A 16649-nucleotide genomic window follows, 5' to 3' on the forward strand; every position below is an offset into this window, starting at 1 on the left:
GGTGCAACTCCGTGGCCCCCAGCCAACCCTAATTCTGGTTATTTTGTGTTTTACCTTGTTGTTTAATACCATTTCTGTTCACCCATGGAGCTATAAAACTCATTGGCTTGGGACAACATGAAGTAAAGCTCTATAAATCGGACTATTTTCAGCACCAAGTCATTAGCTTTTTAAATATTCAGGAAAGGTGTTTTTTTTTTAAATCAGAAAATATTATAATCAAGACCATAAGCAAATGTCTGAGGGTTTAAATGGCTCCAAATGATTTGCTATTGCCTACGTCCAACCATCCTCCTTGTTAAAAGTCCTTTAATGTTTTCAGGCATTCAGAAAACATGCTTGTCACGTTTGAACAACAAGAAAGAAAGCTGTGGCTGTGGCTACATGTGGCCGCAACGGTGACTGCCCGCCGTGACGGCCGCCGCCCTCCCTGGCCAGTGGTGTGGTCAGGGAGTCCTTTAGGAGCCCTGTGGGCTGTAGTTTGAAGGAGAGAGACAGTCTGTCCATCCAGAGAGAATGCTGGGAGACCGCTGAGTCGTAGGAAGAAACCTAACTAACCTTTTTAAGCATCAAAATCGGCTCAGCCTGCCCCTTGTTTTCCCCGGGCCTCGTGTAGCCTTCCTCTCCCCAGGCAGGTGACCCTGTGACGTGTGGAGTGCCGCGGTCCAGCCCAGTCTGGGCCACCACTGGTCCAGCAAGTCTGGGGCCGTGGCTGTTAAGGAGGCTGCCACGGAATTGGGAGAGTTAAGTGAAGGACGCGCCACTTTAATTCGGGAGGGGTCAGACCTCGCGCTGTGCTTGGAGCCGCAGCCGCTTGTTTCTCAGAGGCCCAGACACCGTGTGTGTGCACGCACCTTTCAGAACCTGAATGCGTTGTCTCCAGGAGTCACTGTCTGCCGCTTCACTTGCAGCCTTTCGCCGAACAGTTGTCAGTGATTAATTTTACGGGTAACGATTTAGTTTTTGCTTCAGTCACCATGATCTCGCTCATAGTTTTTTAAGCTTGAGGGTTTTTGAAATCAAATTCTTTACCCCACCTGGAATTTTTGGTTGTACTTGATAACAAGTAAATTATTTCACCCTTTATTAATCTGTTTGTCAGGTGTTACTTATTTGTCCATCATCTCATTCCACACGGTGTTCGTCTGGCACACCTGGAGGCGTGGCTCCATCCGAGGGGCCCCGTTCCCCTTCCTCTGCCCAGCCTTCTTTCTTTGACTAGAATCACCCAGTCTTCACACCCAGGGCTTCTCCCGCAGTTCTGGATGCAGCCGGACCAGCCCTGTGACGTCAGCCTTGCCTTTCACTCCCCTGGACTCAGAGCCGTGTTCATCTGGCAGGGGGCCGGTTTCCAAAGCCCAGAAGTTTAGAAACAATAAAACAAACAGGAAGGGATTGAGGCATTTAGTCAGGAAAAAGAAATAGTAAGCTAGAGAGTTGTTGCCTCTTCTCTGTGTGGTAGGTGCTGCAGGGCAAGCACCCTCTCCCCCTGTGCAACCAAGGCCTTGGGCGGCAGGTGCTGAGTCGAGGCACTGCGGCCGGCTCATTGTCTCTGTGGGTCCGTGACCACAGCTGGGGAATCGGCTGCGGAAGGGTTGCCTTCAGCAACCGTTTGTGACAGGTGCGGAAACTCCAAGAAACGTTTATTGGAAAACATCGAAACTCTTAGGTGAAGAAGGCTTTGAAAAAAAGGAGAAAAGAAATTAGATCTCTTCCTTTTGAAAGCAATTAACTGAGTGTTAGACTCCACTCTGAGTTCTTTCAATATATATGGAAATTACTTTCCTATGTCAGTAGAGTCTCCATAATCATGTTGCAAGATTTACACTTTTTGTTTCATGTAGCTTATTGTAACTCATGTCTTCTTTTTAAAGCAAGATTTAAAACAAGGTTGGATTTGGAAAAGTGCTGTGTTTAGGAAAACAAAGGCTTTTGTCATCATATACAGATCTGGGCCCTGACTCTGCCTGCGCCTAGGTCTGCAGAGAGGCGGGACCACTGAGGCCGGAGCTGGCTGCTGGGGGCAAGGGTGCCCCGCTCCCTGCCTCCTTGGGCCCCTGCTGCCTGCAGGGCCACGGTGGGCACTCGGGGGACAAGGGACTGAAGTGCTGCCAAGCATGAGCCACAGCCAGACCAATGAAGAGCAATGGTACCTGTAAGTTGGAGCGAGAGGAGGTCCAGGAGCCGGACCAGAGGTGGGGGAGGCCCCAGGCCTGAGGCGTGGGGGACAAGGTGTGGCTTTGGTTGCCGTGGGTGACTGAAGAGCTTGTTTGACTCGACTGGCAGAGGGTTTGTAAAATATTTGCTTGTTCAGAATGCTGAATTGAACCTGATGTTTTAGTATTTTTAAATAAAGCTTCAAGTTAATGATTTAAATGTAGGTCAGAGATGTAATTGCTGATTTTCCTTAATTTGAAGCCTGTCAAACATTCTGTTTTCAGCCGTACATCACAACAGAGCGCAGTGTTGAGCACAGCGAGCTGTGGGAGCAAGTACGAAAATGAGCTCTCAGACTCGCCGTGGTTCTTGGATTACTTTCTGAGTCGGGGGATGTCACATCTATTGAGAACTCTGGACTTCTCATTTGCTGGTAAAACAATTTCAGAGACTCAGAAAACCCACTTTTCTTCGGCTCAAGCTGCAGCAGACAAGCAAAATTCAAAGTAACCACCTACTGAAATCACTTCTTGAACCTGCTTAGTAACTCTCAATATCCTGAACTCGGTAAACACGCAGCAACGAATCTGTCAACTAAGCAGCACCCCACCCGGAGGGGCAGTGGCCCTGCTCGGAAGCACACTTGGCGCAGAGCTGGGAAAGGACCACGGGCCGGCCCCTGACAGCCCACCTGCCGTGACACCTCCCACAGTGTCCCGACAGACGACCCTGAGAGGGCCTGGCGTTGCTCTGGGCAGAGCAGGTCAAGCATCGAAGTGCAGAAAACCCACTGAACCTACTGCAGAAAAGCGCGAGGCGGAGGGGAGGACATGGATTCTGCGGGAGCACCTGTGTGTGCTCCTCCTCGACTCCCACTCGTCGAGGTGTCTCCTCCCGGAAATTCCCGCCACTGCAAACTCCCCATTGCTGTCCCTTTTGCTTGGGTCCCAACGGGAACCTGACTGCCGCAGGCCCTCGTGCAGCCGCGGGGTGAGGTGCCTGCAGGAGAGGCCGCAGCGCTGGGGCTCGGGCTGAGCTCTGACAGTTCTTCGTGCTACTTGCTCCATTTTGTTACTTCTCAACTGCTACCTAAAATGCAGATACATCCATCAGCTTAACACATGGTGTGTTACTTGAACAATGTAACGATACATCAGCCTGCCAAAAGATCAGATTATGGAAACACACTCCCAGCCTGAAAGTAGTAGCTGATGTAACTCCCTGTGAGGAGTCAGGCTGCTGAGTGGGAGACCCTCGTTCTGGACCCTCGGCAGAGTGGGCTTTAACTTGGGCCTTAAAGAGTGAAAAGGGATCATTTAAAAAATTGTTCCTGTTGGAAAAATGGTTAATAGGATGTTCTGAGCTCATTCAAACTTCCTCCAGATGGATAAATATTCATTGAATCAGTTAGTTATTCTAAGCTTGATGTTTTGCTGCTAAACCAAAATAATTCTCTGCTAAGGGGGCATCCTGTCTCGAGTCTGCATTTGTTTTGAAATGTGTGGAGGAAGTGGCAGGGATTTTCAGTCTGATCTCTGCGTGTAGGCGTCTTTTAACTGAACTATAGAATCAACTTCCTCTGACTCAAAGGAAGTGAGAATTTTTTTTAAAAGGGCAGAGATTTCTCATGCCTGTTCCTGCCCGATTCCCAAGTCCTAGGTCTTGAGAAAGAGTCGCTATTCAAAAGTAATTTTAAAGAAATGCCCAGTCAGTTCCATGAGTTATGAATGGGGTAAACCCTCAACGACCCGGAATCCGTTTTTCCAGACCCTCCAGGTTCCCTGAAATTGTTTGGACCCAGAGTCAATGCCACACCATTCAGCCTCCCCTCACCCCTCTGGTCTTTTACGGGAAGAAGCAGCCCCCGAGCCCCCGGGAAACTCAGTCTGAGGAGAGCAGAGACCCTGCCGGTAGTTTGGGGGCCGGTCTGTCCCAGAGCAGGAGCAGGGCAGTGGGTGGAAGGGGCCACCCTGGCTCACCGGTCAGGACAGGCTCGCGGGCAAGAATCGAAGACACAGAACAAAGTGGAGGCAGAAAGGCAGCGATGCGCAGTGTTGGTGTCGGACGAGATGCCACCGTGGCCCAGAGGGCAGCTGTGCGGGTCTGGGCTGAGAGGAGCAGGGCCTTCCTTCACAGGGCCCAGCTCTGGCAGATTTTGTTGTGTTCATTGAGAAGGAAGATGCCAGCGCAGGCCTGGGGGAGGAAGGCGGGGCGGGGCGGGGCAGGTGGGCAGATGGACAGGTAGTCCTCAGTCTGAGAGATGGCTGGGAAGCTTTCCGTCACAAAAGCCTCACGTTCGGCATTAGCCCCGTGTCTGCTCCACGGTGAACTGCCTGACAGGGCGAGCTCACTCTTGTGGGGTGAGTCCTGTGTCTTAATATGACTTCTGGTCCCCCTCCCCCAGCTCCCTGGGTGTTAGGTCAGTCCCTGCCAAAATGCAGGGCGGTCAGCCAGGGCCGTGCTGGGCGTGGGTGTGTGGAACCCCGAGGCACTTTGGTGAGGAAGACTCCGGTAGGGGATCTCTGTCTTCTGGGCGCATACTCCCTCCCCAGACGGAGCGGCCCCAGGCCCAGGAGGCATGCACAAAGAGCCACCGAAGCCAAGAGGAACCGGAAATCCACGTTCTGTCACACTCAGCATGGTGGCCCTGTGTCCCTCTCGAAAGACAGGAAGCGGAGGCCAGGAGCAGAGTCCTAAGCCTCAGGGACGCAGTGTTTGCAGCCCCTGTGGGCACCTCTGTGGCGGGGCGCCCGGACAGCTCACCCTAATCTCTGGTGTGCCTCCTGGGCCTTTTCTTCTGGCTCCTGCACAAATCAGGAGAACCTCCCCCATCAACCTGAGTTAGCTTGTAAGCAGCACGGGCGAGGAGACCAAAAAGGTGTGAGGGAAAAATCAGATTGGCTTAAATACGCTGAATTCAACTCAGCAGCTGACCGCTGATACTGGATCCATTGGATGGAAGTCACTCCCTGATCACTCACAACAACAGGGAGAGCATGGCAGCTACCAGGCGCGGGGCAGGGGGGGGGGGTGGGGGCGCTGCATCCCGGACAGGTGGCACAGGTGGATTCTTATCCCACGGGCGGTCAGGCTGGTCCTGACGGATTCCAGGGCAGAGCAGTCATGTCCTGCTTTAATGTCGCTGTGGCCTAGCACATCCGCCACAGTAAAGCTTCCCGGCTATTTCCAGCGATCATTTCCCTTTGATCTGTGCGTGTTCCTCCACCAGGTGCCGAGCCTGCGGCAGGCGCACTCCACGCTGTGCACCGGGTGACGGCGCTCCTGCAGTGGCCAGCTGCCGGCTGGGAGTCGCTTCTAGTAATTGCGCATCTGTCTGTCTGTGTCCCTGGGCTCCTGCAAAAGAGCGTTCTGGTGGGCAGGACGTCAGGTCTTCGGGGGGGAGGGGGGAGCAGTGCCAGGACTGGCAGGAGCTCCAGGCACGGGCGGTGGGGGGGTGTTTGGGATGGTAGGGCCGGGACTGCATGGAGGAATCTGCTTCTCCTGGGGACAGAGACGGCTGCTGGGGGTCCCCCTGCTCAACATGCCCCCTGGGCAGCACCTCAAAAACCAGAAGCGGCTAAAGCTGGGGCCTGCCAAGCGCTCTCGATGGTGTGCTGGCTTCCCTGCCCGTACCGGCCCCATTGTGTGGTGCCCCAGGCGGGACACCCACCGGCCCTTCACCCAGCGTCACTTAGCGCTGACCTTTCACGCACCAGCCTTGTGGTGCGTGTGCCCTTTCTGTCTCTCTACCCTCTCTCCGTGTGTACTAGACACAGACTATTATCCACACGCCGGGGCTTCCATGGGAATTGAGGGCAAGTCACAGGAGTCAGGCCCGTCCCCGCACACGGCCCACGCACCTCCTGAACTCGGGTGTCCTCGCGCCCTGCACCAGCGCCCTTCGCAGCCTCCCCACCCTCAACACTGTACCCGACATTTCGGTTTCATCTTGTGAGGCAAACGTGAGCTTCAGAGCACCCCCCCCTCCCAGGACCCAGTCTAGGCTGAGGTGTTGAATCTCGCAGCTGGGCCTCCTTAGCCTCTCTCCTCTTGGAGTATTTCTACAGCCTGCCCTTGTCTTTTCTTACATTGACCTTTCGGGGGGACAGGGTACCCCCCTCCCCACCCCCTCCCCCGCACACTCCAGCTTTTACAGTAGCACCTCGCACCAGGCCGCCTGGCCGCTCCTCCCGGGAATGCACAGGCGCGGCGCAGGTGTGCATTCTTGGTTGGCAGGTTCAGCAGGCGGTGCCAGGTACTTCCCCTCGGATCACAACTGAGGTCCCCAGCACCCACCTGTTGCTCGTCCGTGACGATTGCTGGGTCCCTGCGGTTCCAGTTTCTCCCCCACCACCAGTGAGCACTCAGTGGAGACTCGTCGGAGCTGTACCTCACCATGGTTCCCTGCAGGCTCAGCACCCACTGCTTCGTAGCGTGCTCACGGAAATCCTGACGCTCGGTCCCGACCCGCGCTTGCGTCTGCCACAGGGAGTCGGACACAAAGCGGCAGGAGCGCCAGTAGAGAGGGCCGGTCCCCCACCTCCGCTCCCCTCGCAGCCCAGATTGGACCCTCCGAGGCCATGACTATTGGGGTCACTGAGGGGCACGTTGTGTGTTGTGTTTCAGAAAGTCCCCTCTGAGAGCAGGCTAAACTCAGTGGGAATTATGTGTGTACCCAGAACAAGGGAGAAGGGGTAGGGACTTGAATGATTTTTTTCTGTGCAGAGTTCAGTCATTTATGTGTAAAACATGAAAAACTTCTCTCCTGCTGCTTCATAATATAAAACAAAAACAATAAAACCCTCTCCTCTGTATATATAAGTATATGTATGTATTTTTATATATACAGAGAGAGAAAAATATTTTTAAAAATATAGAAAATACATACGTATAGAGAGGGGGGAGGTGGTTCTCTGGACAACAGATTTTTAATAACTATGATCTGGTGCCGGTAAGGTCTGTGTTAATCGCCACTTGCTGAGTAACCATGGTGACCAGCATGTTGCTTCTGATCCCATTAATCTTGTAGAGGTTAGCAGTGAATCCCAAAGGATCTTCTGCCGTGACTCAGAAATAAATCATCTTTTCACGTGTATGTCACTTGGTGACGGCCACTTTCTTTCAGAGTCTCTGACCAACAAAGAAGCAAGAGTCCCTAGAGAGGACACTTTACAAACCCACGTCCCAACACAGGAAATTCTGCAAAACACAGCGAACTGAAGGCAAGACGAAATACACGGAAAGGCCGCCTGAGGAGGACTCCCTCTCGCCCCTTCCAGGCGTGCCTGTGACTCGCGGTGAGCAGTTTCCCTGTGCAGGGTCTCCGCCTCGCGGTACGGACTGGAGACGAGATTTGAGATACTTAAATGGAAAAAGCCGTTACTGTTTAGATTATAGGGATTGAAAGAAAGTGAGCTGAGCTGGATTTGGAGGAAGGATGGCCCGACCTGGGACTAAAGTGCGTCCATTTGGAAAGAGATGCTTGCAAGCGGGACAGTGGAGTGCGACCCTCCCTGAAGCCTCAAGTGCCCACAACAGCCCCAGCGAGCGCGGAGCCTTGTGAGGCTGAAGGATGCCGAACGACCTCCCCACACTCGCTTTGTGTTCATGCTTCCTTCCAAAAGGGCTGAGCACATTTTCATGTGCTGTCCAGGTAGTGAGGGAAGGGGAATCGCTGTGCTTACCTGTGTGGTCTGTCCCAGGAGCCTAAGGCCCCAGGGGCGAGTATGATGTGCTTCATGGCAGAGGCGAGCCTCCCGTGAGCGTGGCTCAAGGGTTGTGTGCACACATCACGGTGCACGGGGCAAGTGTGCCTGGGCTGCAGGAGGGCTGAAGTTCCTCTAGCGAGTGTCTGTCCTCAAACCCAGGACACCTGTCCTTGACAGCCGGCCCCCACCCCGTCCTCACACAGCTGTGACCCCTCCGGGGACTCCCATCTCCCTAACCTCGCTCTGGCTGTTTGGCTCCTAGCTGTGTGCCGCAGTAAGAACTTTGTCCATTAACACAGGGCTCTACCTACGGCGTTTCCAGGAAGAGGCCAGGCCCTGGCCTGGGAGTCTGACGGGAGCTGAGGATGGGTTGCAAACCTGACCTGAGGAAACCCAGTTCAGTGTGAGCCCCTGTACAGGGACCTTTGGAATCCCTTCATAAGACTGTCAGCCCTTGAGAGGCAAGGGGCATCCGTGTGCAGGGTGTGTTTTTCCTGGTGGTTCACGACGAATTCATTGTTTTTACATGCGCCACACAAGAGAAGAGGCGGGAGCAAGGTGTGGTTCTGGATGTCTGCCTTTGTTTTCCCGGTTGTGGCTGTTTGCCGAATCTCCCTGTCGCTGAAGGACCACATTGTTACCTGAGGTACCAGAGTCAGAAAGCTGGCGTTCACAGACTTTCGGATGACCAGGTGCACCTCTGAGACGGAGCCCGGACCACGTCTCACCAGCTACTTAGTTCTCATGGGAGCCCTCGCTCCTGGGTCCGGGGGTGCCCTGGCACCAGCCCTGCGGCCCCCGCAGCCCCCTCTCCTGTCAGGAGGGGAACAGGGTCGCACCTCACTGAGAGCTCTGCTGCCGCTGTTTGAAGCGACTTGCTTTTACTCTCTTCGCCAGTCAGGAGCAGCTCCTCACTGCTTTCTGTTGAACAACCTGGAGGGTTTGGAAATTGCTGGTAAGAACACAGCCAAGCTTCTCTTCTTCGCACTTTTCAAATCTTTTCCTTTAAACTGTCATCACGCCTTTCGCTTTCCCGCGTTTGATCCATGTGTCTCTCTCACCTGAGTCTGTTGTTCTCAAAGAAGAACGTGGCCATTAGAATGGGAGCTTCAAAGACATGCTTCCCGTCAGCTTCCTGGTCACGACCGCGCTCCGCAAGTCCTGAGAAAAGTCGCTTCTCCAGCCTGCGCCGAGCAGTCCGGCATCTGGCCAGGGGCCCCGGCCCTCGGGTCCTGGGTCCACGTTCGGATTGCGTTCCCAGCAAGGGGTGTCCGATGAGATCTGAGCTGCCCTGTGCCCTGGCAGTTTTGTCTTTAAAATGTAAGACCATGGCCCTGGGTGGTGTGGCTCAGTGGATTGAGCGCTGGCCTGTGAACCAAAGGGCCGCCGGTTTGCTTCCCAGTCAGGGCACATGTCTGGGTTTTGGGCCAGGTCCCCAGTAGGGGGTGCCAGAGACAACCGCACAGTGATATTTCCCTCTTTTTCCTTTCCCCTCTCTCTAAAAATAAATAAAATCTTTTAAAAAATATAAGGCCCTGATTATATTAGTTTTTCTATTCATTTTTTAAAATCAGCACTACCTTCAGGCTTCCTAGGCCCCAGTTGACTTAGCTTTCTTGGGCATTGCTGTAATGAGGGAATTATGTTTCTGTGGTGGGCTGTCAAGTGACTGACCGTCTGGGGTTTCCCAGCACAGAGGGGCTTCTCCAACGTGGGACTTCCACTCCTGACACTGAGTGCGTCGGGCAGACAGGGGTGGCTGGCCACTCTAGCTGCAAAGGTTGGGGGGTAACCCTCATCAAACGCAGAAGAATTCGTAGTACAGCATCACTGTGCTTTCATTTTCACCTCATGCAATCCCTGATGAGTGTTTGATGGGCAAAATTTTACTGAAGTAGCAAAGTCCAAATTTGGGCTTCGTTGTTTGCTATTAGCACCCTCTGTGTGATGTATTTCTTCTTCATTTTATGCTCTTCCACTTTCCTCTGATTTTTTTTTTTTTTTTTTTTTTTTTTTTGCCTGTTCCTCTTATTTTAGGTCAACTCAGATCAAGACCTACTCTTGGGATAACGCCCAGGTCATCCTGGTGGGGAACAAATGTGACATGGAGGACGAGCGTGTCATCTCTACGGAGAGAGGCCAGCGCTTGGGAGAGCAGCTCGGTAAGGAGCCGGCTCACAGCAGGAGAGCGTGGTGGTCATGTGGGACTCCGTCCAGAGACCCGCTAACTGGCAGGACAGGCTCAATGGCAAGGTCGTTAGCCCTGCTGCAGCCACCAGCACATCCTCTCTGAGCACGTGGCTTCCTCCCACACACAGTCGCAGAGACGGCACAGACCCCGAGCTCTGATGCCGGGCAGCGTACTCGACTTCTCACCCCATGAGAAACACAGGATGCACCTTTGCTGCTGGTTACCGGGTGTTTTCTCTGTACAGAGTTGCGTTGAATGAGCACATGCCATGTGGTTGTTGTTCTCAAGTGTCCACCGGAGCAGGGAGGTGGCACAGGACAGGTCACATCATAGCTTCTGTTCTAGGGACACTGCGTACAAGCTGTGTTACCGTCACAAGTCTCTTTGAGACTCATCTCCCCACCTCTCAGGAATGAGTACATAACCCATTGCCTACTTTGCCAAGTCCTTAGAGATACGATGAACTGAGATAAGAGGTAGATAGAGAGAGCTGTAGAAATGGCAAAGCCACTTCAGACACAAAACACTGTATCTAAAGAGAAAAATGCTGGAGTGTGTGGGGTAGAGCTTTCATGCAAAGGAAGGCATTGCTATTTCATAATTCAAGGCATTTTTACTGAGCACCTACTATATGCCCCACACTGTGTCAGACATCACAGGGGATAAAAATGTGCGCTCCACTATCCCTGGGCTCAAGTTGCTTTCACTCGAGTGGGCTGACTAGAGATGAAGCAAAAATAATAAGACCACAGAGACTGAGTAATTGGAGACGGTGACCTAGAAGGTGGATGCTGAGAGGGGAGCCCAGGGGAGAGAAGCAGAGCCAGTGAGAGAGGGGCCAGGAGGAGGTGTGGGAGAGGAGAGGGGCCAGAGGCAGATGAAGAACAATGCAGGCGGCTGGCCAGAGAGAAAGTGTGAGAAGCGGGCAGAACAGTTGGTCAGAGGTGTGAGAGGCAGGGAAACAGAGATCAAGTTTGCTGAGTGGCAAGATGAGACTTCACAGTCTCTAAGGAGAGCAGAATGTGTGCAGAGAGCACAAAGAACAGAGGAAGTGTCCTGAATCCAGGCACGGCAGGGCAAGGACACGAGAGGACGGTGGGCAGAGAAGCTGGAGCCTGGTGTGAGGGCGGGGAGTAGGCGGTGGGTTTGGGGACGTTCCAGCCCTGGAGCAGAGGAGGTGGAATAAGCCCTCTCCTCCTCCTCCGCCTCCTCCTCTACTTCTTTTCCTCCTTCTTTTTCTCCTCTAGACCATAGAAAACATAGAAGGGTCCCTAGCAGGGAAGATCTGGCTTCCCAACCTTGTTGACCAGGATCTACAACAAGAAATGCATCCAGTCGAGCCACTTAGTGCCGACGTGCGGAGCGAGGAGGGCAGAATGGGACAAACGCTTTACAGAACACACTCACTCTTCCTAGATGAAATTCATTGTGTTTTCTGTCTTCTTTCTTCTTCTCCTCCTCTCCTCCTCCTCTTCTCCCTCCCCTTCCTTCTTCTCCTCTCCTCCTTCTTGTCACAGCCCACTAAATGGGTCCGTAGGACCCAACAAGGGGCCTCAGGCTATCATTTGAAAACACTGTATGAAGGGATTTGACTCCCTCAGTGGGTCACTCTACCACTTGGTGGTTTTGTAAATGAACTTGCACAGTCCGCTCTGAGAGCTTGGCCATTTCCTTATGAGATGAAGCTCCTTCAACCAAAGGCCCGCACCCTGCCACTGCAGGCTCTTCAAGCTGCCCGCGCTCACACACCTGTTTCCGGCGCTCTCTGGCTGCTCTTGAACCTTTGCTGTCTCGTTCACGGGGCCTCTGCTCTCTGTTAGCAAGGTTCTGCAACTATTTCTGAAAAGTTTGGCCATCTTTCCTGAGTCTTCTCAGCACCTGAGGCAGATGGGGATGGAGGATAGTGAATCCCCCCAAAAGAGCAAAGAGAGACCTTGGAGAGGGTGGTCCGGTGGCATCTGCCATCCCTGCGTCTTGTTTTTGTTTTTGAGCAGTCAGGGCTGTGCCACTTTAGGGAAGAAATTTCTACACAGATGTAATTGTCACTTCCTGTAAACCTGAAGATTGTTTGGTTCAAAGGATTTTTAGATCTGAGCCCAGAATTGTTTAATGATATCATTACAAAAGAGCCAGACATGGGCTAAATTTGTTTGCCACTCCAACAGACAACGTGGGCGTCGCGGGAGAGCACAAGGAGGCCCAGGAAGGAGGCTTTCCATACCCCCCGCTCTCACGGCACACACCCAGGCCCTTCCTGCAGTGCAGAGATGTGGGGACGGTTCTGGGTTGGAGAGGCAGAAACATTCTGTGTTCCCGTGCAAGTTTTTCCAACGGTTTCTAATTGACTTTTTTGCTCTCTACACAATAAAAAGCCAGCAGTTGTCACGGCAACCGGCACTTGCTCATTCTTAGAGGGTCACTTACCTCCTTTAATGAGGTTTGTTCTCCTCAGGACAACACACGCCTCTACAAGTACTCACCAGAGGTCACTCGTAGGGGAGAAGGCACGCTCGCAGTCCACAGGACAGGTGTTGAAGGTCTTTGCTGTATTTTTAAAAACGGCCGGCAGAGTGCCGGCGTTCGAGTGCCGTCCCACACACACACGGACGTCAGCTCGGGTTTTTACCATGTGACCGTATTGGCAGGTGGCTCAGAACTGCTGCATCACCCGTTGGGTTACGATGGGTTCTCCACTGTGAACGCTTATCCTCACGGAGCATTTGCTCTTCCTAGTTGAGGGTGCTTGATGCAGCCGAGCTGAGGCTGAGCTCCTTAAATCGCGTATGGAGCCCCCTGGGAGTCCAGTGTAATTCACCTAACGTTTGCTCAGCGCTTGCAGTACGCCAGGTGCTGGGAGCACAAGGGCAGAGGTTACAGTGCTGGAGACAGGCTCCGCGTCGCCCCCACCTGAGGGGGCGTGTTCCCAGACCCACAGTGGGCGCCTGAAAGCGCAGACAGCACCCCGTCTGCATGCCTCTCCCGGCACACACTCGCCTAGGGTGAAGGGCAGCTTAGGAACTGGGCTCAGTGAGAGGTTAGCTGCAGGGATCACGCACAACCGTAACAGTGGACTGCAGTGAAAGGTGTGTGAATGTGGCCTCTGTCTCACCCTGAAACTTCCTCAGTGTCCTGGACTCACTGTTCCTCTTGTGACCATGTGAGAGGACAAGATACCAAACCTCGTCCTGAGTCCGGGCAGACTTCCCCTGATTGCAGTAAATGGCTCGGTGTCAGGGACCCCTTGCTAAACCCCTCATGTAGGCTCGTGCTTCCTGGCACAGCATGACGCCTCCGGCTGCGAACCGTGTTCTGATTGCACATGTCCCCCCCCGCCTCCCGCAAGTCGAATGCTTTTTCCGCCTTAACTGAGGACTCACCGCACACTGTGGCCGCAACCTCTTCAGTTCGAGTTGTGACAGCAAAGTGAGCACTGATTTCTTTCTCCTTCCTCACAGTTTCAGGTAGATTTGCTCTCAACTGTGGATCTTAGCAACCTCGGCATGTGGTTTTTTCTTTCCTTATTAAGTCGAGAACTTCACCTTGTAAAGGAAGCACACAGCAACTTCTCTCTGACGCACCCGAATCGCCAGCGCCCTTGCGCTCTAGGCCGGGAGGGTGACGTAAAATAACAGCCCCTCCAACACAAGCACTGCAGTCCCTGGAGAGCAGATCTGATAACTGAGAAGCTTCACAGGGACGAACAGAGGGGGCGTCCAGAGCACAGAGTGCGCACAGCACAGAGATGAAGACAAAGGGATGAGCCACATCCCCGGTGGGACAGAGCGGACGGTGAGAGATGTCATCACACTTCTAAGAACAACGAGCAATTTGAAACTTACAAACTGTTCAGTTCTGGAATGTTTCAGTTATTGTTTTCCGCCCCGGGTGCCCCCCAGGTAACTGAAACCGTGGAAAGTGGAACCGTGGGTGCAATGGGGACAGTGTGTTTGTGGCCTTCCCCGTCCTGGTCACTTTGTTCCTCCTGCTCTGGGGGGCGGGCCCTCCTGTGGAATGCTGCGCCTTGATGCCCTCCTCCTCCTCCCTTGCCCCTCCTGACTTCTGTTTGCTGGGGGGTTGCCCTCCTCTGCCGCCCACACTTCAGCTTTCCACCCCCGGCCCACCACTCTCCTGTCCGCACCCTCCCTCGGGTGTGCCCATCCTGATCCCTGTGCCAGCCCCGGGCTCTCACCCAGCCTCCCGCGCCTCTGCTTGCAGTTTCTTTACCAGTGTCTGGGAGTTTTCACAGCAAAGATCTTTCACCTCCTTGGTTAGTGTTATTCGTAAGTGTTTTATTGGTTTTGATCCTATTGTACATGGATCATTTTTACCTGTTTTTCAGGTAATTTGTTGTAGTGCATGGAGAAGCTACTGGGTTTTGTATGTTAATTTTATACCCTGCATCTTCACTGAATTTCTTGATTAGATTTAATGGGGGTTTTTGGTTGGGTCTCTAGGATTTTCTCTGTACAAAATGTCGTCTCCAAGGAGAGGAGGCTTTTCTTCTTCCTTTCTGGTCTGGAAGCCGCTTACGTCTTTCGCTGCCGGGTCACTGGGGCGCCCAGGAGTGTGCTTTAGAGGAGTGAGGAGAGCGGGGCCTTCGCCTTGTTTCTGAGCTTGGGGGAAAGGTTTCGACCTTTCGCTTTTGGTTACACTGAGGAATTTCCCTTCTCCTCCTAATTTATTAAGAATTGTCACATGAATCAATGTTGAGTTTTGCCCAATGCCTTTTCTGCATCTGTGGAGATGGTGGCATAACTCTTCTTTCATTCCATTCATGTGATGTGTCACATAAAGTGGTTTGTGTGTGTGGAGCCATCTTAGCCTCCCAGGGATAAATCCCACTGGGTCATGGTGAATGACCCTTTAACACGATGCTCTGTTAGGTTTGCTAGTGTTTTATTGAGAATTGCTGTGCCTCTATTCGTCATGGATATTGGCCTGTAGTTTTCTTTTCTGGCTGTTATGAGAGTGATGCTCCATTGCAGAGCTTGAAACCAGAAAGTGTGATCTGTTCTCTTGCAAAATGATTTTAGAAGTATCTCCTCCTCTCCAACTTTTTAGAAGAGTCTGAGGAAAATTAGTGTTAATTATTCTTTGAAAGTTTGGTAAAATTTACCAGTAAAGCCATCCAGTTTTGGGCTTTTCTTCATTGGGGAATTTTTAATTACTGGTTTAATCTTCTTATTACTAATTGGTCTGTTCATATTTTCTATGTCCTCCTAATTCACTCTTCGTAGGTTGTATGTTTCTAAGAATTTTTTCATTTTTTTCTAGGTTGTCCAGTTTATTGATCTATAGTTGTTGATTTTAGCCTTTGATGTTTTTTTTTTTGTATTTCAGGTGTAATGATATCAGTCGAATGTCTCCTTTTTTCATTTATAATTTTGTTGATTTGGATCCTCTCTTTTTCCCTTGGTTAGTCTAGCTACGTTTGTCAGTCTTATTTATATTTTCAAGGAGCCAACTGTTAGTTTTATAAATCTCTCTATTGTTTTGCTATTCTCTGTTTCATTTATTTTGCTCTAATATTTATTTTCTTTTGTTCTGCTAATGTTGGGCTCAGTTTGCTCCTCTTTTTGTAGTTCTTCAAGGTATGCAATCAAGTTTTTTGGATCTTTCTTATTTCTTAATGCAGGTGGTCATTGCTGTGGGTTCCACGTTAGACCTGCTTTCGGTTGTGTCCCATAAGTTTCAGTGTGTTTTCTTTCCGTTTTTGCTTGTCTCAAAACCCTTGCCTGTAGCTCCCCTTCAGGTCCGACTCTGATGCATTTGTGGCTCAGCACAGTGTCACACAACTCTCGTGTTCTCATGAAATCCAGTCTTTCTCTTGTTATCGATCTCTAGTATCACACCATTTTGGTCAGAGAAGATACTTGGTATCACTTCAAACTTCTTGAATTTTTGTGACCTAACCTGTGGCCCGTCTGTCCTAGAAAACGTCCCATGGGTGCCAGGGAAGGACGCGCACCCTGCTTCCAGCGCTTCCAGCCGTCGGTCGGAATATTAGGCACCTGTCCACTGGGGGCAGTGGCCTGCTCACTTTGAATTTCTGTCTAGACAACCTTCCCACGGTTGAAAGTGGGATATTGAAGTCCCAACTACTATGATATGACCATTTGTTTCTCCTTTTCACTGTTGGGTTTTGCTTTATGTATTTGGATGCCCCAGTGCAGGGAGCATCATTGTTTATGATGCTTATCTCCTCTTGGCTCATTGGGTCCTTCATCATTACGTAGAGATCTCTTTCTGTTTTTCACCATTCTTTAGTTTATAGTCTATTTTAGTTTATAGCTACCCTTGCTTTTTTACCGAAGTTAATGTGTGCTCGAAATGCCTTTTACTGCTCTTTCATTCTTGCCTGTGTCTTTACGGCCCAAGTGAGTCACGTGTAAGCAGCAACACTTGGGTTTTGTTCTGTGTCCATTCAGCCACACAGCGGTGTCTTTGTTTGGAGATTCAATCTATTTTAGGAGATTATTGCCCTCGCTAGTGTGGCTCAGTTGGTTGGTCACCTTCCCACAAACCACAATTATTGACGTGGTAGGTAAGGACTTACAGTTGCCGTTCCGTTGTTTTCTGGCTGTTCTGTAGGT

General features: G+C 51.7%; 1 protein-coding gene across 3 annotated transcripts in view; it reads left to right on the forward strand.

Annotated features, from left to right (window-relative positions):
- Positions 1-16649, forward strand: part of RAB3C (RAB3C, member RAS oncogene family) — a 94472-nt gene that overhangs the window by 66132 nt on the left and 11691 nt on the right. For all 3 annotated transcript variants that reach the window (XM_024571925.4, XM_045204829.2, XM_053915033.2), the window contains exon 4: positions 9903-10027. In XM_024571925.4, coding sequence (XP_024427693.2) covers positions 9903-10027 — 125 coding nt within the window. The remainder of the gene's footprint in view (positions 1-9902; positions 10028-16649) is intronic.

Source organism: Desmodus rotundus, chromosome 1 (assembly GCF_022682495.2).
Source record: "Desmodus rotundus isolate HL8 chromosome 1, HLdesRot8A.1, whole genome shotgun sequence".
NCBI classification, from domain to species: domain Eukaryota; kingdom Metazoa; phylum Chordata; class Mammalia; order Chiroptera; family Phyllostomidae; genus Desmodus; species Desmodus rotundus.